The sequence below is a fragment of the Coenobita brevimanus genome, chromosome 56 (genome assembly GCF_032717465.1).
Source record: "Coenobita brevimanus isolate Jiangsu-jjx chromosome 56, ASM3271746v2, whole genome shotgun sequence".
Taxonomy (NCBI): domain Eukaryota; kingdom Metazoa; phylum Arthropoda; class Malacostraca; order Decapoda; family Coenobitidae; genus Coenobita; species Coenobita brevimanus.
In genome coordinates, this window is record NC_137009.1 from 39,919,251 (window position 1) to 39,942,042 (window position 22,792).

A 22,792-nucleotide genomic window follows, 5' to 3' on the forward strand; every position below is an offset into this window, starting at 1 on the left:
ATGCTTTGGTATTTGAATGATGAAGAATGTGGCACAAAAGTATGATGAATGTTAGACAGTGCATGACTAAGAAGGCTGTAAAATTTTCCTTGGTCTGAGCAGTACTGTTCAGTGAATAATGAACACTGAAGTGTACGATGATGAATGAAACAGCGTCCATGACAACACTGCAGTATAATATGATGAACAATGAAGTGTAACATGATGTATGATGCAAACTGCAAGATGATGAACATTGTACACAGCATAGTGGTAAATGCAGCACTAAATGTAAACCCAACAAACAATTTTTCGATGCCAACCTAAGCGCCCATTTTAGTGACCCCAATGTGGCTACAGAGAGCAGTGTGGCATGAGGCGGGTGTGGTGTTTGACCCCTTAAAACATTGGGGTGCGGGGCCTGGCAGGGGGCGGGGAGTGAGGTGGCTGTGGTGGCGCAGCAGTGGTGTGGTGGTGGTGGTGGTGGTAGTGATGGTGGTGGTGGTGGTGGCGGCGGGGGGGATGGTGGTGGTGGTGGTGGTGGTGGAGCAAGGAGTGGGGATCCTGGTGTCAGAGCAACATGGAAGCAGTTGCGGCCGGGTGGTGGTGGCGGTGGTGGCGTGGCGTGGTGGCGGTGGCGGAGATTGTGGCGGAGAGGGGGGAGGTGGTGGAAATGGCGGAGGTGGCGGAGTGGGGTCTGAGGGGTGGGGTGCGCGGGGATCGGGGTGGCCCACCACTGTACGTGTGGTGGCCTGACATGGGGGGTGGTGGGGTGAGGTGCGGGGGCAGCCGGCGACGTCTGCTACTCGACCGCCGACGGTGAGAACCCCCGAGGCTCAAGTGTGACCCAACCTGCAAAACAAATGCATGCAGTACTCAAGCAATAAGTGTATTATCACCACAGTATGGTTTTCTTACCTGGTGAAAATCCCTAATCCATTTCAGCTCATCTGATGTCCAAGTCTCTGAGTTTAACCTTTTTATTACATAACTACACTACTAATGAAGGAGAATCATTTCTACTTTATAACTACAGCTCAAGAAATATCAGGCAACTAAAACTCAGTATTAAAGCTGTGTGTGATCCAGCTGTGTTGGGTAAACACACACTGACTATACTCAGGGATGAAGCTGGTATTTTAAAAACAGGATGGCCAAGCTTGATTATGGGGTGGCACAAGGCAAACTCTTTAGGGGAGTCTGTGGAATTTAAGAACAACTCTTTAGGAGAATCTGGGGGTATTGCCACGGAAATTTGGGGCGAAGAGGAAGTAATTTGTGTCTTTGTATATGTACCTGGTGGTGAGATCCGTCACCCAGGTCCAGTGACATCTGTGTGCCCTCCAGGTCGTGTAGCGCCTCCAGTGATCCTAACGTGGGATCTCCCAGCCCTGCCCCGGCCCCACCTCCACCCCCACCCAGGTGCAGCGCTGACAGAGACGCCGACGCCAACGCAACATCCGGCACTGCATCACTCAGGTGTCCCTCGTCACCCTGACAACACACACATACACCTTAAACTACTATTACTGGTCGTTACAACATATAACGTAAGCGGGATAAGTTCTGAAAATGAAAGTTAGTTCTCTCTCTCTCTCTAACACCACATCAGGGCATTGGTACTAAAGTGGTTTTTAAAACAAGATTAGTCAGTTTACTTACCGAACATATTCTGTCACATGAAATACGGTTTTAATCATTTCAGTGCAACCCTCTACCTGAAAGGCAATCCAAGGACATTCTTCTCATGAGACTATTGCCCATCATTATCATTATCGATCAATCAATCACTCAATCATCATCATCTAAACCTCTTTTCCCGCTCACGGATGAGGTGAGGTAGAGATCTATGAGCAAGAAAAAAACTGTTATATTTTTCACTCCATTATAAGAGTTTCTGTTATCAAATAAGTCCTCTATCAACGTATCCCACTTGTCTAATGGGCCCTGCCTATACTGGAGGGGGTAAGAGTGTACCTGGAGTAGCCTGAAGTGGTGTGGGTGTTGTGGTGGGTCGAGCAGTGGGTCGAGGAGGAACTCTGGCGTGTGCAGCAGCTTGGACCGTCCCTCGTCCCTCACTGAGCACCTCCCTCGCTCCACCTCGCCCTCACCTCCATCATCATCGTCTTCCGTGTATGACGCTCCCTGCGGGGGGTTGGCCTAGGTTAGTACCATAATGCTCCACTAGAAACTCACCTGGCAATACCTTATGTGTTGTCGGGATGGCTCAGTCTGCTGGTGTGGGTGTGGCAGTGGGAGAAGAACATGAATATATGAAGTAGGACTGACACTAACACTGACTCAGCTATCCCTTCAATCCATCCATCATCCAATCCTATGTTGACCCATAGGTAGGAACTTGGGGCTAGGCAAGTTGGTCCTGACATTTAAGATGAGAGTACAGCACACAAGAAAGTTATAGACCATCCTGTATTTCTGAACAGGGTCGCAGGTAGGAATGTGGAGGGAAGAATGTCTAGAGGCTAACTGAGTAACATGTAAGATTGGGTCCTGCATGGAGACCTCTGGGAAAGGAGCCTGCACAGGGAAAATTCTGAGATACAGGACTGAGTGGGGAAATGACTAATACTGCAACCCATGGTGAGCTGCCATCAACTGAACAGACATACACACACAACTAAGGAGCAAGGTCTGTGTGTGTGTAAATGTTGATATCACATTGAAGTACCGTTGGCCACGTGTGAACCTGGGACAGTATCTGTGTGAAGTGGAGGTCTAGCTACAATTTCTGACATTCATGCATCACAGTTACTTGGTTATTTCAACTGATATTTTACATTTCTGTCCAATCACACCAGTGCTGTCAATAAACTTATGATTTGGTCAAAGTTGTCAGGTGTACGGTACCAAATGCCAGACCTCTGCTAAACACTGACGCGGTCCCCGGTTTTTATGCTGCCAACCCTACACGATTTATTTTAACCAGGTGGAGCGTCTCCTCGTGTAGCAGCTTATATCCCACAGCCCAGTGACAGAATAATATAACAGTTCTGCTTTACATCCTTTCCACAGCACTTCTTCATGACTGATAATTTAACAGTCCTGCTTTACATCCTTGCCACGGCACTTCTTCATGACTGGCATCATATTCTGTTGTTAATCCATTGCTACATCAGGTAAACAAGCCATGACCGTGACCCACCTCTAGTACGTCCGCCACAGAATCCGGCAAATTGAACTCCCTGACGACACGAAGGCGAACCTGCCGTCTCAGCATGCGTCGGTCGGCGAAGAGGAGTGACGCCGCTCGCTGGTACCCAGGAGATGACACCAACTCTCTCTCTCGACGCACCATCGCTGCGACTGTGGACGAGGGTGTTTCATCATCATCAACATCATCAATCATTATTATCATTATCACTGCTGCCATACTCATCATCATCATCATCATCATCATCCAGACCTCTTTTCCCACTTCAGGATAAGGTGAGGTGGGGTCCAAGGCGAATAAAAATAAGAACCCACAGTACACACCTGGTATGGCCGCTGCGACAACATCGACTGTGGCCTGAGGTGGGTGTATGGGTGGGTACGTGGGGGGTTGACGCGGCGCATTGTCCTCCACCATATACAGTGCGTCGGGGATGTGCGACACAAAACACTGCAGTCTCACCACATCAACACCTCCCGCTGTCTGCTCATCTACCACACACTGTACCAAGAAAAAACACACAAAAACAAGTTAGTTCTTCTCAACATCATCACTGGCTGCTCTTCCTATAAATGTTAAGACTAAGTATACTCTGCTCACTTCAACTTGGCGTAAAATTGTACAGATAAATAGATACAGTAAAACCTCACTATAATGGACTAAATTGAGGCCAAAGCCATTTCGAAAAAAGCAAAATTCCGGTAAAACCTAATTCCAGGCTATTGAAGTCCATTATATCAAGGTCTTACTGCATACCAATAGTTAATAATCAGGAATAAACTACCTTAATTTCCTCTGCATAAGGCGTAAAGAGTCGTGGCTTGACAAACAGGCCATTATTTTTGCTGCGTATCCAGGCGTTGACCCGATAGTTGGTGGTGTCGTCCCCAATCATGTGGCTGGGTGGCGTCGACACCAACCCTCGTTTTATCGCCTGATGAATAAATACAGGATTAGTTTGTTATATCATCATCATCAACACCGCCATTACATCATCAACACCACCATTACATCATCAACACCACCACCAGTACATCATCAACACCACCACCATTACATCATCAACACCACCACCATTACATCATCAACACCACCACCAGTACATCATCAACAACACCACCATTACATCATCAACACCACCACCAGTACATCATCAACACCACCACCATTACATTATCAACACCACCACCATTACATCATCAACACCACCACCGTTACATCATCAACACCACCACCGTTACATCATCAACACCACCACCATTACATCATCAACACCACCACCATTACATCATCAACACCACCAGTACATCATCAACACCACCACCATTACATCATCAACACCACCAGTACATCATCAACAACACCACCATTACATCATCAACACCACCAGTACATCATCAACACCACCACCAGTACATCATCAACACCACCAACATTACATCATCAACACCACCACCAGTACATCATCAACACCACCACCAGTACATCATCAACACCACCACCAGTACATCATCAACACCACCACCAGTACATCATCAACACCACCACCATTACATCATCAACACCACCACCATTACACCATCAACACCACCACCAGTACATCATCAACACCACCACCAGTACATCAATAACACCACCCATACATCATCAACACCACCACCATCACATCATCAACACCACCACCAGTACATCATCAACACCACCACCAGTACATCATCAACACCACCACCAGCACATCATCAACACCACCACCATTACATCATCAACACCACCACCAGTACATCATCAACACCACCACCAGTACATCATCAATAACACCACCAGTACATCATCAACATCACCATTACATTACTGCCCAACAGATTAGCACATGACAAGAAGCACTAAGAAGGGGCAACACACACTGTATAATTGTTCTAAAGGCAGGTCCACACAGTCACTAAGTACATGTGATTTTAGTGTATGGTAATAAAAAAATATTGGAAAATATGAGCATGGTAGATAAGTGTAATTATGCAGCAACTTACATATAACATCTCTGTGAATGTGTATGAAATAAAGAGACTTGTATGACTATTTACCAAGCATATACACCTCAATATAACGAACTAATCGGTACCAGGCCCTTGATGTTAGAGCCAATAGTTCGTTAAAGCCGAACACCATGCTGTTTGGTAATTTCCCAGGCATTGTGGCTTTTACCGTACAACGATTGTAAAATACAGAGCATCGTTCAGCCATACAATCATACACAATAACATACAGCTAGGTCTAAATGGCTCTTTTTCTCAATAAATGCTCTATTAATGGTTCCTTTCACAATGCTGGTCACCCAGAGACTGATGCAGCGTTCTACAAGATGTGAATGGAGTGCAAAAGCGCGCTTATAGGGACGTCACGCTGTTCGGTGTTTCCCATGCATTTATTCTTTTACTGAACAAAAACTTGTTAAATTGTCACAGTGTTCAGCCAGCTCAAGGTCGTTGGAAAAAACGAAATTCGCTAATAGAGGGTTCTGCATATTGAGGGTTTACTGTATATGAGGGCATTTGTGTCTGTATAGCATGTAATCTAGGTAAAGGCACACACACGCCTGCAATCACACACAAAGTGATCACCCAAACGCACCTGTGTGAGTACATCGTGTGAGGGCGGCAACACGTGGTCCATTCTGACGTGTGGCAACAGCTCTGACAGAATTTCCCGCAGCTCCACATCATTCATATCTCGCTTCCGCAGCCCCTTACGCGTTACTGAGTGTGCCGTTTGTGACACTAGATTTGGTTCTGAGGGGAAACGAGATGTAGCATTAGACTGGCATGGAATAGGATAGATGGGGTTGGCAGATACATGGGAGAGAGGTGAAGGAAGAGGACATGAAAGGGGGTAGATGAGGTATATTACAATTCGATGAGAAAAGGCAAGGGATAGGTAATGGAGTGTGAAGGAAAGGAATGGGTGGAACAAAATAGGGAGAAACAAGGGAGGGAGGTGCGGGGAAAGGAAGCAACAGAAAGAAAAAGATAGAATGAACAAAATCTTGAAGGATATGGGAACAGCATTCATAGTACTACAATATATCATCATCATCATCATCATCTCCCAGATCTCTTTTCCCAGCTATGGATGGGATGAGGTAGGTTCTAGGGGAAAAAGAAAGTCTGCATAATGAATCGGCCACACACTCATTCACTTGCCACTCAAGCCCTTGGAATCCTGTCAATCCTCACCTCTGTCTTCCATACGTCTCAACAACTGGTGTTCGCCCCAGCGCAGTGTGGCCTGTAAGACATCGAGTTCTGCCGCTTGTAGGAAGTCTGACGTCAACGCTTCAAGTAGGGTTGTTTTGTCCAGTTCCAGAAGCACACCTGACTGAGCAACCTGTGATATCAGAAGAGAAATTAATGCTGAATAAAAATCTCTCTCTCTCTGTTGCTCTATCTAGTTCCAGTAGTGTAACAGACTGAGCGACCTGTGCAATAAAATCAGGGCTTGATAAATAAAGGTGGTTTGGCCATGTGGAGAGGATGGAGAGTGAGAGACTGACAAGAAGAGTGTATGTGAGTGAGGTGGAGGGGGGGAGATAGAGGGGGAAGCCAAGGATGAGATGGAAGGATCAAGTGGAGAAGTATATGAGATAGGGGGGTGCGAGCTGGGAGCAGGGCAGTGAAATGGCGGGGGACAGGGCGACATGGAGGCAATCTGTTTGTGGCTACCCCTTACGGGATTAAGGCATCTGGCAATAGATAGATAGATGATAATGTATACCAGCTTCTCTGCCTCTGTCTGTCCCCCTTCTGCAAACATATACGGTACTGAGAAAGTTGGATCTTGCCAGTGTACTGACAGAAGTGGGTGAGGAACTGATGCACACCTGAGAGAACTCTTCACGCAGATAGTGTAAGGCTTGGCGGTGGACCCAGGCAGACCCGTGTGCCTCACCAGACCACCGCAACACTGACACCAAGTTGTCCAAACACAGGGACTCCACAATAAGGTCCTCACAACCCTGGGGGGCACACAAACATATACTGAATTACTGTACACTCTTTGCTCTAACTTGGACTAAAACTGATATCTCTTCATCCTTAATACTGATCTGCAGCAATGGGTAATAGAATATGGTGCTGGCCATGAAGAAGTGCTAGGAAAAGGATGTATAACCAAAGCATCATCTTTTGTCCATGAACTATCAAGCTTCAAAGGAAAAAAATATATATATATGGGTTAGGATGAAGTAAAAAGAGTACAGTCAAGAAATACTACTAAAAAGAAATTATGTAGAGCCACACTGTCCCTTTCTGCCAAATTACATTAATAAGTGGCAAAAAATATTAATAAAAAATAAGTAAACAAAAATCTGGGCCAAGTTTAGGCCAAAGAACTGTAACTGACCTGTGTGAGAATGTCCAGCTCCAGGAATCGGCCAATCTGGTAAATCTCCATGGCCTCCTCGACCACAGTGAGGTGCGTTCGGCCGGTCTGGACAATACTCTGAGCCTCACTCAAGCTGTTGGTGCTGGTGGAGTCACGTATGATGCAGGACAAGTCTAGGGTGTCAAGGTAAACCGCGTGGAGGAGCACCCGGGCATAGCGCTTGGGTATGACGCCCTGGTCCAGTACGATGCGTGTGGAGTGGGGTATCCCTCCTCTATCGTATATATCCTCGCTGTACCGCTGCCGCCGCTATGTGGGTAGATATGATGGTTAAGATATGGTTGTAGGGATGTGGCAGAGAGATCCTTGCACCCCTTCCTTCTGTTTCTGTTTTAACCTGTACCCCTTCCTTCTGTTTCTGTTTTAATCTGCACCCCTTCCTTCTGTTTGTTTTAACCTGCATCCCTTCCTTCTGTTTCTGTTTTAACCTGTACCCCTTCCTTCTGTTTCTGTTTTAACTTGCACCCCTTCCTTCTGTTTCTGTTTTAACTTGCACCCCTTCCTTCTGTTTCTGTTTTAACCTGCACCCCTTCCTTCTACTTCTGTATCTTGCATATCTTCCTTCTCTCTCTATGGCTAAACATCTTAATCCCACAGGGGGTTGGCCACAATAACTTCAAGTCAACCTGAACTCTGCGATCAAACTGCACTCCCTCGAACTCACACCTTTACCATCCTTATACTTCTCCATCCCAGCCTTCCATCTAACTCAGTCTCCCCCTCTCCCTCCACCTCATTTATATACAGTTCCCTACTCGGTCATTCATTCTCTAGTCTCTCCACAAGATCGATCTATCCTACACTGCATAAACTACCCCAGAGACAGCACAAATGAAATGAAATAGACCAATAAAATAAAAAAGATTACCCTATGTTCAAGGCATTAAAAATGATACGGGTAGTACCTGTATGAGGCTACGGAAGAAGGGGGATCTGGCACTGAGGACGGCCTTATGGCAGAACAGCTCCAGGCGGTTGTGGAAGCCATAGTCTGAGGGGCCCGGCTCCCCACTGGAGTCCCCCTGGCTGGAGTCGCCCCCGGTGGAGAACACCAGCACACAGTCGGCATGATCCCCGGACTCCAACAGGTACTTGAGGTCGCACTCGAGAGGATTGGGCGTGCCGAACTCCTCGCACAACTGCATCAGCATATCCAGGTTGCTGAGCCCCATCTGAGCCTTGCTGGTGCCATCGTAGGCGTTGAACTCCCCCGTGTAAAGGTACCGCAGTAGCGCGCTGAACATCGGGATGTCGATGCCCGGCGTCCGGATGTCAACACCAATCTGGGCACCATACCCGGGGATCTTCTTCAGCACCTCCTGCAAACACAGATTCATCATCTCTGTCATGATCTCATACCAAGGGTGGACTGAATTTCATCAGTATCATTCATAAGTATCATCACCCTGGCTTTCCATATTGTAGCTGCGTATCTGTATGTGTATGTGCACATTTTCATGCATGAATGTGGACACATGTAATCTATGCTTCCACTTAGTAAAGTAGGAGAGTGGTATATGATGCAAATCTTAATAGCAGCAACACTTTAGATTTCCAATTTGACCTGAAATGTGAACCTGGTGGATTGGAAGCTGAAGCTGCCCTTCTCTCGCAGTCTACCATCCCCCTTTGGAGATATATGGAGTGAGATGAGGGACATTTGTATGGCTAGGCAGCAGAGCTGCTCAGTGATATTGGTGGTACCGTACTCTGTAGCTGCTCAGCTACAATAGAGTGACTAAGGTGCCATGAGAAGAATAAATGGAAGTGAGGGCAGCATACAGGGGGACGATGAAACCTACCTTGAAGTAAAGGTGGTATACAGACAAGATTATGTGACCCACCTGGAAGTAAGGGCAGCGTACAGAGAGGATGGCGCGGTGTACGGGGAATATTGCCCCCTGAAACACCAGGTCCACATCAGTGCAGTACTTGTAGTCAAACAGGTCACTCAGGTCCTGCTTATACGTCGGCGCCGGCGGGCGGGCGAGGTCAGCCTGTGGAGGAAACACTGCTAGTAATACTGCATAGATGAGATTCTTATGGGATTTCATGGGAATACTTTTTTAAAAATTACTGAGGGGACTAGAAATAGCACAATTTTCCTCAGAACTTGTGTTACTGTGGGACTCTACTCTTGTTAAAATCTTATTCTGCCAGTGAGTGTAATAGGAAAGTAACAAGATACCGTATGTAAGTAAGGAAGAACTATGGAAAGGATGTACAGCCATATTACTCTTTCATTCCGCTGTGCTGCTAAGCTATGGAAAATACACAGCAAGCGAATGAAAATCTTCACCGAGTTACAGTGGATGAAATGAAGACCGTGACATTACCTGGACAGTGAGGTCCTTGAGGGCGGCACTGGCCTCGTACTCCTGGTATAGGGCGGCCACCTCCCCCACGGCCCAGTCTGCCACCAGCTCCCGCACCACCCGCGTGTGGTCGCACGACTTGGACGACCGCCGCCGCCGAATCAGCTTCTTACGCAGCGTCGCCAGGCTTGTCAGCTTACGCTTCTTCTCTCTGCCGTGGCGTACATAAAACATGAGTCATACCTTAGGGGTGGCACTCAGGCCAATGTCACCACGGCCAGAGAAGATTGTTACTGATACTGTTGTTGTTGTTGTGGTCCCAGGCTCCTTGGGTCATTAAACTAGTGGCCTGCATCATCAACCTGTCCTTTTCTGCAGCCCACCATCCTCCTTTCAGAGGACAGGGAGTGAGTTGAGGGATCTCTGCAAAACCAAGCAGTCCTACCACCCAGTTATCAGCACCACCCCAAGAAGGTGTCCCTCTCCAGCACTGAGCTTAGATCATATAGAGAAACACAAGTCAGATACAATGCAGTACTCTAATCCAGATTGACCCAGACTAGATTTACCAACAGGTGTCTTGTTTCCACAGAAGAACCTCATCAGCCAACCTAGGCAGGAATATTGTTCTCTCTAACTCATGTTTCTCTTTATCACCATCAAATACCTGTGCCACAGCCTCAACCAGGCACAGATGGCCCGTTGATATCTCTGTACAATGCTGGAGACAGATGCCTTATGTGGTGGCATTAATATAATTTGAGTGGCGGAGCTGCCCAGTTATACGGACGTCCCTTAACTCTCCCTCTTTCACCAGAAAGAGGATGGTGGGCTAAAGGAAAAGATTTATCTAAAGCTTCAACGGGTTATTCAATACACAGTAAGTCTTCATTATATATATGTGGATAGTTACTCAATACACAGTAAGTCTTCATTATATATATAAGGGGCTTGTTTCCATGTGTTTATTAGCTGTTTGGGCTACAAACTTTCACTGCCACCTATAATGCAGATCTACCAGTTCTTACAATTTACAGTCCCAACTAAGTCACTCAGGAGAAGCCTACATGTGGTGGCATTGTACACCCTGGGTGAAGCAGTTGTGATGTCCGCCTGGAAGCCCAAACTTATATTTCCCTGCACCTCACCATGGGAAGGACAAAGATCTAACCCTGGTGAGGTGCTGTCTACCACACCGGGGCAACAGATCCCTACACAGTGTATTACACTGTGCTGTACTGTACCTACTGGATGGCCCCACAGAAGCAGCTGCTACTTGTGGTCAACGGACCTGCTCAGCCAGATATGATCAGGATATAGCAACATCAACAGTAGACTAACTGTATAGAAAAAGTTATGACACACTGTCTGTACTTTATAACCCTCCCACCTGAACAAGATCATCTCATGTTAGCCTGAAAAAGTACCCAAGATTATCCATACTAGCAAAATGGTTTAATGACAATACATAAACACAGTACCAACCAGCATAATGCATTTATAATTTATCATACCATTTATTCTTACTACGTCTTTATCTACTTTAACAAACAATACATATGGTTATAATGTCAAGTTCTTCAATGCACACATCCCAACATATATACCATAACAAACACTGCAACATTAGGGGTGAGGTGTGAGGAGGTGTGCTTTAATAATGACACATGGTCCATTCACAAACACACACACATGTACTGTTAATGTGCGCATTTATACATACTGTACTACACATTAACATGAGGAACAGTCACTACTGAAAAGTGTGTTAAGAGTGCAACTAGAGTGATGTAAACAATTCAATAAACACATACATCTTTCATCCCTTCACCATAAGATGTCTGACCTATGTGAAATAAGAGTCTGACAGTGGCAAGAGCAATGTTTAAGACATAATTATATTGAAAGCATTATTAAGGACAATGTGCCTAAACCCTTCATGAGAGGTGCTGAAGAGGGAAGCCTTCATACATTAGCAACAATATAACCAGGCACTTCCACTGCCTGGTTATACAAATGTCCCTCACCTTCTTCCCAATCCCCCAAACACAGGATGGTAAACTATAATGACAAGGGCAGTTTTGGCATGCAGTACACCATGTTCACACTGTAGCCCCAGGTTCACCTCAATGTGAACCCACTGGACTGCGGATCGGTCTCCCCACTGCAGTCCACCATCCGTCTTTAGTGGGATAAGGAAGGAGCTGAGGGATATATGTAGAGCTGGGCATTGGAGCAGCCAACTTATATTGTGCCACCACGTGAAGGCATCCCCCGCCAGCATCTACATAATGTCCATCAATGCCCTCAGTACTATAGTGACTTAATTTCACAGTAGCTTCAGCCAGACAACTTGACTGAGCTTAGCAGTACTGGTAATACTTAATACTGAAGGGGCTGTGCTGTGTAATGAAGAGAGGCACCGTGACATTACACCAACTAACACCCACAAAATGTATCAGAAAAGGCAACACAAGGATCTGCAGTGTTGTAGCCTTGACTGCCTTCTCAACATCTCTTCCTTACCAAAATATTTATGAATAATGCACACTGATAGTCTCTGATATGTTATTTAAGCAATCAGGACCATTAACAAGTTTTTTTTTAGGCTTCTGCCATGCAAGTGGTGTGTAATCCATTTTTTTTTTTTTCTGTTGCTGGTGATTAACAATATTGAGTGTCATGCAACTCCAGCACCACCACTGTACTACCAACGTGTACCTTCCACACGATTTTAAACGGCTGCATGTCCTTAGTGTCACCAAACCTTCCTCGGGACATCAGGTTTGAATTAAGAGTAATCCTTCTTTTAGATGCCAATCACACAAAAATGAACACACCACACACGAGAATATTAAGATGCATATATGTAACAATCTGCTAAGAAAGAGGTGCTATGGACTCTGCTACTGACAAAACCATTCAACCCTGACATGGTACAAGGAGAAAATGTAATACAGTACTGTAACACACTCATTTCTCCTCTAACTAACACAGAGGTCATTCAGGTACAGACACACAATGAATTCAATCATTTTCCAGGCCTTCAACAGTCTTGGCTAAATCCCACAGACACACATCATCTTAGGCCACTCTTACAACACATGAAGGGTAGAAATGATCCACTCACTGCCAAGCCCTTAGTACGTAAGTGATGCAACCCCTCTCATGAACATCATACATCACCATCATCATCATCTTCAGTACCTTGATTCTTCCTGGGAACCCTCCAACAAGGAATGACCATAAGATAACAATTGCTGTCACAATCAAGTCAATCTTCTTTCTTTTCATTCACACCACACAGCTCCACTCTCTTCATCCAAACCACACATGGTCTTCCTCTTCCAACATTACTTCCAATCCCACTTTGACACTCTATAGGCATTCTTTGACTATGTCCATATCACTACACATCCATGCTGCCCATAATTTCTTTTATTACACATTCCTTTACCATCACAATCCACAATCATACACACAAGGCAAAAGGGGATGCTGGTTGGGAAAGACACACATGTTAAAGATTGAATTCTGTACTTTCTCTAATGTTTTGGGCTACACAGAACCCATCTTCAGAAACTCAATGAAAATGGGATCTGTGCAGAACAGTTAGAGAAATTAATGAATTCAAGTTTAACCTGTCTCTCTCCTACCCAACATCTCCACTTGTCATAATGGATCACCTACAAAGGAGTTATTGCTGTAGAACACTGTGAAAAACAATAAAGTTCTGTGCCATAATTAAACATTTTAAAAATTCAAGGTTGTAATTACCGTGTACTGTACTACATCTTCCACATAAACTACCATCAGTAACACTCTTAATACAATAATGTCATTTTTATTTCATTCTTCCTACCACTGGATAAATTTACTCAGCTTAAATGCGAACCTAATGAACAGCAGGAAGAGGTTGCCCTCCTCCTGCAGTGAATTTGAGGGGAACAGGGAGAGAGTGGAGGGACATTTGTACAACTGGGCAGTGGAGCCTTCTGGTTATGTCAGTGCCACCACATGAAGGCATCCCGTCCCCAACACCGGTCTAGAAGATGAAGAAGTAAAATAAAAGACATCATTGTACTGAAAAGGTTAATACTGAACAACGAAACACTGAGATGAATATTTAAACTCAATGAACATTACAGAAATCGTGTTACCGGCCACGGGATGCCAGACAATTTAACACCTGATGGTAAAACATAGAATACGGCTCAGTCTACTGGTATGGGTGTAGGTGTGGCAGTGGGAATGGGGAATAAAAAATGTAGGGCTGACACCATCACTGACCGAACTGTCCCCACAACAAACGAGAAACTGGCCGATGGAGGGGAAGATGAGTGTCATGTATGGACTTCCCTGTATCTGAACTGCAGCCCTCAGGAAACACCCTAACTCTCAGAGATATTCTTGTGGGTTTATAGAGCTACACTGCATCTCTTCCTTAGCAGCTTACTGTATTTCCGCATGTGGCACTATATTCTTTTGTACGTTAGGTAGGCAAACTACAGCAATCAATCAATCAACCGCCAGATGCCTTAATCCCATAAGGGGCGACCAGCATGTCTCTAAGTTAGTTGTTTCATGGGAAGGGGCATTACCCCTCCACCAACCCACAGATACAAAGATTTGGATAATGTGAGCTTTCCCAGTACAGTATCTACTGAGTAAACACGTCTGTTATCAATCTGAATACAGTAAATACAGCGCGTTACTGGTCACAGTTTTTGGATGGAAAATATACAGATAACAGGAGAGAAGAATAAGTTGCAACAAGGCTTGTGAACTTTTTCTTATATATTATTTCAACAAAATACATCCAATAGCCTATGTGTTATTATTGAAAAACATGTCCCCACTAAATGACATGTCAATACAGTACATTCATTTTTCATTGCCAGACGCCATGTATCCCAAACGGGGTGGCCAACGGCTTAGAGTTAATTGTTTTACAGGGAGGGGCACTAATCCTCCACCAACCCCACTAATACAGTACATACCGCACAAAAAAATATCAGACCAGCAGCTGTAAAATAAACGGCTAAAAATACATGAGCCTCCCCTGCATTTTTATTGTTTCAGCAGACGTCACCTCACTACTGAAATTACATTACCACAAGCTAGTACGATTTTGCTACAAGTGTGGGGCAATTATATACTGGCAGCAGCACGCAAGCACCAGCAGCAGCACATGTGTCATAAGAGCACTTTAATGCTGAAAGTGCTAGATACGAAAAATGATGCTTCAGGAACTTGTGTGCTGAGACTTTTTTGTTGTGTGTGTGTGTGTGTGTGTGTGTGTGTGTGTGTGTGTGTGTGTGTGTGTGTGTGTGTGTGTGTGTGTGTCTGTGTGTGTGTGTGTGTGTGCAGGACAGAGATGAGGTACAGTATGTCAGTTTGCATTCATCCACCTGATTTATTTATTTATTTATTCTTTTATTTTTATTTTTTACATAAGATGAACAGAGGAAGGAAAAACAAATTTAAAAAAATAATCTGGACCACCTCCACAACTTGAACACCAAGTTGTGGTTGTGTGAAATTCTACGAACCTTAGTTATGAAGTAAGGAATGAGTCTCCTTGGTTATTAGTCAAACTCATCCTTTTTAATAACATATGACCATCAACTACGCCCAAAACTGGCTACAGATATTTGTCAGGTGAGAACAAACAGACTACAGTGAGAGTGTGAGATGACGCACCCGTGTGGGGCAGTGGGCAGACAGGAGCGGGCCAGGATGCTGAGTGACAGGCACCGCGAACATCCTCTGAAAGTCATAGCTACATTGGCTCTTGGCATCACGAATATCACTCACTCATACGTCTGTTTCTAAAGTTCAGAGAAGGATCACAAGGTTATCTCACTCATATGTCAACCTCTAAAAATCATAAGAGGATGAATATAATTCACTCAAATGTCTGCTTCTAAAAATCATAATATAACTCACTCAAACGTCTGCTTCTAAAAGTCATAGGAAGATGAATATAACTCACTCAAACGTCTGCTTCTAAAAATCATAATATAACTCACTCAAACGTCTACTTCTAAAAATCATAATATAACTCACTCAAATGTCTGCTTCTAAAAATCATAATATAACTCACTCAAACATCTGCTTCTAAAAGTCATAGGAAGATGAATATAACTCACTCAAACGTCTACTTCTAAAAATCATAATATAACTCACTCAAATGTCTGCTTCTAAAAATCATAACTCACTCAAAAGTCTGCTTCTAAAAATCATAATATAACTCACTCAAATGTCTGCTTCTAAAAATCATAGGCGGATGAATATAACTCACTCAAATGTCTGTTTCTAAAAATCATAATATAACTCACTCAAATGTCTGCTTCTGAAAATCATAATATAACTCACTCAAATGTCTGCTTCTAAAAATCATAATATAACTCACTCAAACATCTACTTCTAAAAATCATAATATAACTCACTCAAACATCTACTTCTAAAAATCATAATATAACTCACTCAAACATCTACTTCTAAAAATCATAATGTAACTCACTCAAATGTCTGCTTCTACAAGTCATTGGAAGATGAATATAACTCACTCAAATGTCTGCTTCTAAAAATCATAATGTAACTCACTCAAACGTCTGCTTCTAAAAATCATAATGTAACTCACTCAAACGTCTGTTTCTAAAAATCATAATACAATCAACATAACTCACTCAAATGCACGTTTATATTAATCTGAGTAGGATCGCACACAAAATTCACCTAACTGCCTGTTTCTAAAGTTTGAAGTATGACAACAAACACTGCTGACTCAAATGCCTGCTTCTAAAAATCTGAGTATGATCACAAACATAGTTCACCCAAATGCATTTCTGAAGTTCTGATTAAGCTCCTCGTTTGTAAATGCAGCTTCCCTAAATGTCTATATATGCAGCTTCCTCATATATTCATAATGCAGCTTCCTCAAATGTCTGCACAGTCACCCCTTGTCTTTCATTACACTAGACTCAGCAGCTGTGTTCTTCCAAAGGTGACAAAACTAGCATAATACAAGTTTTTTTGTATATATATTGGAATGATGGAAAACATATGTTGTTAATGCATCTCTAAATACACTTTAAACATGTAGATTCCAATGTATGGTGATGATCTGGGGTACCACAAAGGTTATTTTGGGCCACTCCATAGTTAAATCATTCATTAACAGATCACCTATCTTTCCTCCATGCTCATCAACTGCTCTCTTTTCTAAGCATGATAAGCAGTGTCTACTATGAAGAATGAAACAACAGTGATATGATTTATATGCGATGACTTTGCACATTACCCAGTCACAAGACGTGCTTCAATATAGTAACAAGCGTACACGAGGGAAGATGTGCACCGAGGCAAACGAGAAACCAGCTTTACACAAGGAACCTCTGAGAGTAGTAAGACTGATACAGTTCCAACAGCTTAACATCTAGTCACTGTGGAAATTAAAAAGTGTGGTGTTGGAAAGGGATGCCTTCCTGTGGTGGCATTGATATAATCAGTTGGCTCTGCTGTCTGGTTATACAAGCCTCCCTCAACTCCCTCCCTATTTCCTGAAACTAGGATGATGGACCACAGGAGGAGGGCAACCTCAGCCTGCAGTCCACTGGGCTTTCATAAGAGCACATGGCTGCAACAACCAGACAGTGAGATGAACCTAAGCAAAGTGCATGTCCAAGTAAGAGCCCAATAAGTGTTGATGCTAACACAAAAAATTGCTTACCATCCAGTCACAGAGGGGAAAAAGTATAATGATCTGAGGTGATGCATGTGTGTGTGTAAGATACACAAGAGACTGACCCCACAAAGAGTCTGCAGGATTCCTGAGAGATACAAAATTACTGCCACTGTCCTGTCACAAGACGTGATTCACAACTGATGCGAGTAAGGAAAGGGGTGATCTGAGACAGAGTGACAAACTTAAATGAGAGGTGCATGTGCATGAAAGAAGCTGGGTCTCACCCAGTGTGTAAGAGTGATGAAACTGATAATATCATTGCCGTATTCAGCTGCTTAAGGCAATTCAGTACTGACGTGTATAAACAAGAGGTGCAGGTCAAGCAAATGTAGTTCAACATCCTGTCACATGAGATGATTTGTAACAAAGTGACAAACATAAGCAAGGGGAGGTGTGTGTGAATCAGGTAAAGACAAAGCCAACCTCACACATGGGGTTTGAAAATGGTGAAACAGATTATTAAAGAAAAAAAAAATTGCTCACCATCCACTCTCAAAATACGATTTCAAACCATGACTAACGGTGAAAAATGAGAGACAGAAGTGCATATGAGACAGATGAACAAAACCATGACCTCATACACAAGGTCTGTAAAGAGTGGTAAGAAGGACAATCACAAATATTCCTCATCCAGTCACGAGTGGTAGTTCAAGACAGCAACATATGCGAGCGAACATGGTTCACCACCCAGTCCCAGGAGGATATTTGAAACACTGATAAAGCAAAGCAAGTGGTGTGTGTGTGTGTGAGGCAAAAACAGGGTTCATCATCCAGTCACGAGAGGCTCCTGAAAGTGACAAACATACGTGACATGTATGTATATGACAAACGAGTACCTAGATGGTCACATGTGAATCTGTAAAAATGGTACAATCATAATACTAACAATCACCTAGTCAAGAGCGACAATTCAGAAGTGCCAAGCAGTGCCAGAGTATGCGAGAGGCGTGTGCTATACAGACAAACAATAAGCCAGCCTCACATGTCGTCTGGAACAGCAGTGAGACAGATACCACCATCCAGTCATGAAAGGTAATTTGAAACAGAGCAATCAAGGGAAAGCAAGAGGTATGTGAGAGAAGGTTCATCACCCAGTCAGGGGGAGATCTGAAAGTGCCAAATGTAAGCAAAAAGGTGCGTGAGAAAAACTAATAGCCGGCCTGACGCACGTGGTCTGGAACAAAGCGGTGGCCAGGCTGAGCTGTCGAGTGGCCAGGAACTGCGGACGCCAGCTGGGGGCAACACCGACGCAGAGTTATTATAAGGCATTGGAAATAAGTTGCTTGGGGGGGTAAGGGGAAGATGGAAGTACATAACTGTCTACTGATGACCATAAGCGGAACTACCGAGGAAGTGAAATGTGGCTACATATTTGCTAACCAGTCACACAATCATAACACTGTAGGGTCCCACACACTCACGCTGGTCTACCCAGTCAATAACCTACACAAACCAGCATGTTCAGGCAAAACTGAGCTCCTGTGGGCTGTTGAGGCCAAGACTCTCCTCAAATGAAGCTGCTGTGCACAAGGCCGGACAGGCCAGCCTGAGCATGCAGGGGGCCCTTTTAAAATGAAACTCTGCCATAATTATGTACAATCATGATTCAAGCTTTGATTCACATATTACATATTAACCTTACAAGTAATAACACATATTAATTTCTTTTGCTTAATAGTCTCCAGCAACTTCTGAAAAGTATTTACCTGGTTCTAGCACCTGCTTTAACTTCCATTCAATTTCTTTTTTCTTTCTGCTCTTCAATCATAAATTAGAAGCACACTCCACTGACAGTGGAATTTTGCTTGCATATGAGGATATCCGTGGAGTAACATCAAACACGCCACAATCAATAAACCAAGAAAATGGAGGTGAGACAACAGATTATGTTTTTTATCCACGGTACCTTTGGGATACTATCCAGAACGTAGAAAAGTGGGCCAGCCATCCTATCTCAAGAACCACCTATACTAGAAAGCTGAAATTTTACTACAGTACAGCCTTAAGGCAGATGCAGAGCAGAATGGAGTATGGTTCCTATCAGTTGATTATTCTCTGAGATCACCTGGGGTCAAAAATTCCTCTATAGGGCACTGTCTGAAAAATGAGGCGCTCCACGGAGGCACTCAGATGGGGCAGTGTATCTCCCACCCACCCATACTGACCCAACCCAACCCAACCCCAACCACCCACAATAGCCCAACCCAACCCAACCCCACCCCACCCACCCACATTAGCTAAACCCAACCCCATCTCATCCACCCACACTGACCCAACCCAACCCAACCCCACCCACCGATATTAGCCCAACCCAACCCAACCCCATCCACCCACATTAGCCCAACCCAACCCAACCCTACCCAACCACATTAACCCATCCTCATCCCCGCCACCACCACCAAAGCTCTAGTGACTCACGCGTTGAAGATTGCCTGAGGACCCGTCCCCACATCAGCCTGACATGATGCGTTGACGCCCATCCTCTTCATGCACAGTCACCTGCCAAGGGAACAGTAGCCAGTCATCAATATAAATTAAGTATTTTATTTTCCACTTATCACTCACTGATACTGCTTTACACTGGTACTACAAAAAATAATAGAAATAAAAAATAATGTGGAGTATGCTACCTGGTTTTATCAAGGCCAACACATAAAGGTTTCCCTCTCCAGTACTTTTATAGTACTGAAAGAGAGAGAGAGAGAGAGAGAGAGAGAGAGAGAGAGAGAGAGAATCCACTGCAAGGGTAAACACATTAAAATTAACCCCTTCATTACGAACATCATTCATTCGTTCATTCATTGCCAGACACCATGTATCCCAAATGGGGTGGCCAAGAGCTTAGAGTTAATTGTTTTACAGGGAGGGGCACTAATCCTCCACCAACCCCACTTGACGTAGGGATGCCAACAGCATCTGGTGTTCCCAGGCGGTCACCCATCCAAGTACTAACCAGACCCAACGTTATTGAAGTCAACAGTCTGCATATGAATCAACTAGATGGCAATTTGAAGCTGCCTTTCCTGCACAGTCCATCATCCTTGTTTTATTTACCTATTTAGTTATTTCTTTAGCAGGGGGGGGCAGGGAACAAAGGGAATTATGGAATGCTTGTTTAACTCGGCAGCTACCCCCCCCCCATTTTATTGGTGCCACCACATGAAGGCATCCCTCTCCTACACCAGTTTCATGATATTTTGTTCAAGGTCAGTTTGTATTATTATCTTACAAACCCTAAATCTCTCATTACTCATACTCAGCACATGCAGATTAAATTTATAAAGTACACCAGGAACCAATTTAAGGTACCATAATTTTTGCTGATCAGACATCAATTTTCATACAAACATCAATGAGAGAGGCTATTTGGTAACATAACACTTTAAAATTTCTGTTATTAACGTTAGAGTGATTAAATGGACTCCACAGACCTCTTCCCTGACAAGAAATCATTTCGTCTGCACTAACATCAACAAACCAACTTGACAGCTCGTGTTAGTCATGTTTGATGCATATTTGTTATTATGACCAAATAGCCTCTCTGTAAATCACATAAGGCTCAACAAAAACATAACAAAAGTACAGTGTGAAGCGAATTTATTGTTTCCAAGGCTTCACTGACGATGATAATTAAAGCTTCTAGTAATGGAGGCACAGTATTCACCTCCAGCAGCATTTTTCCTCTCTTCCCATCCAGGGCCAGTATCTTAGGGTCGGGAACTCAGCTACCATCAACTACAACGCCATTTTCGATCAAATTCGTTGCGCAAGTGGGGAACGCGAGGCTGAAGAGGAAAATATGACGCAGGGAGATGAGGCAGGGGGGAGGCTGGAGGCAGTATTGAAGCTCACACATACAAACAAACACTCGAGGCTCCACAACCAGCCCAGCCTCAGAGTACCAATGGCTGGCCAGCTGATGATCTGAGCCACAACGAGTCTTCCCCGCGTCCCGACCATGTAAACAAACCTTGACTACGACCTCTTTTACACTAATCATGTCACAATAATCAATTTTACATACACTCCCGGACATCTGATTATAAAAAGAGCAATAATTGAATTTATATAAAGCAGCGGATAGACTTTGAGAAGGAATCTGTGGGTGGGGGGAGTGGGCGGAGGTGGGAGTAGCGTGGGTGGAGAAGGGGTTGGGACGAAGCAACAACAGCAATCACCATGGCGACCATCAGCATCTCCTCCCTGCTCTCTCTCTCTTTCTCTCTCTCTCTCTCTCTCTCTCTCTCCAGCGTAATTACAGCTACTGCGCTCAACTTATGTACCGGTACCTCTTTTTAGCCATCATTATTTTTAACAACTTCAAAAACAATCTCAATGGAAAACAATTTCTCTCTCTCTCTCTCACTCTCTCTCTCTCTCACTCTCTCTCTCTCTCTCTCTCTCTCTCTCTCTCGATTCTTTACTTCCCTCCCTCGCATCCTCCCCTCACTCTTCCCTCTCTTGTTGCTATGCAGCCAATAGAGAGAGAGAGAGAGAGAGAGAGAGAGAGAGAGAGAGAGAGAAACAATGTATCTCAACTGACAGAAGGAACATAAAGGCAGCTTATGTATCACTGTGTGTGTGTGTGTGTGTGTGTGTGAGAGAGAGAGAGAGAGAGAGAGAGAGAGAGAAGGATGGCCCGTGTATCTCCCAGCATAAAGGGGAGAGAGGGAGAGGGTGAGAGTGAGGGAAGGTGAAAGAAAGTAAGATGGTGAGAGAGGCCCAGGAAACTGTGAAAGTACAGTAGCCTACAGAGAAACTGAGATACAGGGTAAGGGAAAATGATGATCAAGTACGGTTTGAGAGAGAGAGAGAGAGAGAGAGAGAGAGAGAGAGAGAGAGGTAAACCATCGTACAGCAAAACCTCGATATTTTTTACACATAGGGTTAGTGTAAGGAGTGAGAATGAACAGTTTTATCAAAGTTTGTAATAGGCCTCTTAGACAGGTAAAAAAAAAAAGTGGTTATGAATAACTTTTACTGGTATGCTCTTGCTACTCTGACTTGTCCTAAAATTGTCATCTCCCCATCCTGAATGCCGATCTGTAACTAAAGATTAACAGTAGAGGTTGATACTAGTCACAAAGAAGTGCTATGGGAACGATGCAGAACAGCAGTTCCATATTCAGCCACTGAGCT

The 22,792-nt window shown here is 44.2% G+C and overlaps 1 protein-coding gene across 1 annotated transcript; it reads right to left on the bottom strand.

The window, feature by feature from the left end:
- Nucleotides 1-549: 549 nt before the first annotated feature.
- On the bottom strand, nucleotides 550-20,142 carry LOC145401737 (BTB/POZ domain-containing protein 7). The gene is made up of 15 exons (XM_080273918.1): nucleotides 20,072-20,142; nucleotides 18,823-18,885; nucleotides 9,925-10,132; nucleotides 9,433-9,585; nucleotides 8,494-8,907; nucleotides 7,547-7,837; nucleotides 7,026-7,160; nucleotides 6,382-6,532; nucleotides 5,780-5,937; nucleotides 3,936-4,085; nucleotides 3,475-3,652; nucleotides 3,143-3,360; nucleotides 1,957-2,124; nucleotides 1,276-1,473; nucleotides 550-831 (listed from the first exon to the last, which is right to left on the bottom strand). The coding sequence occupies exons 1-15, from the start codon at nucleotides 20,140-20,142 to the stop codon at nucleotides 550-552; spliced, it is 2,838 nt and encodes a 945-aa protein (XP_080130044.1).
- Between the last annotated feature and the right edge of the window lie 2,650 nt (nucleotides 20,143-22,792).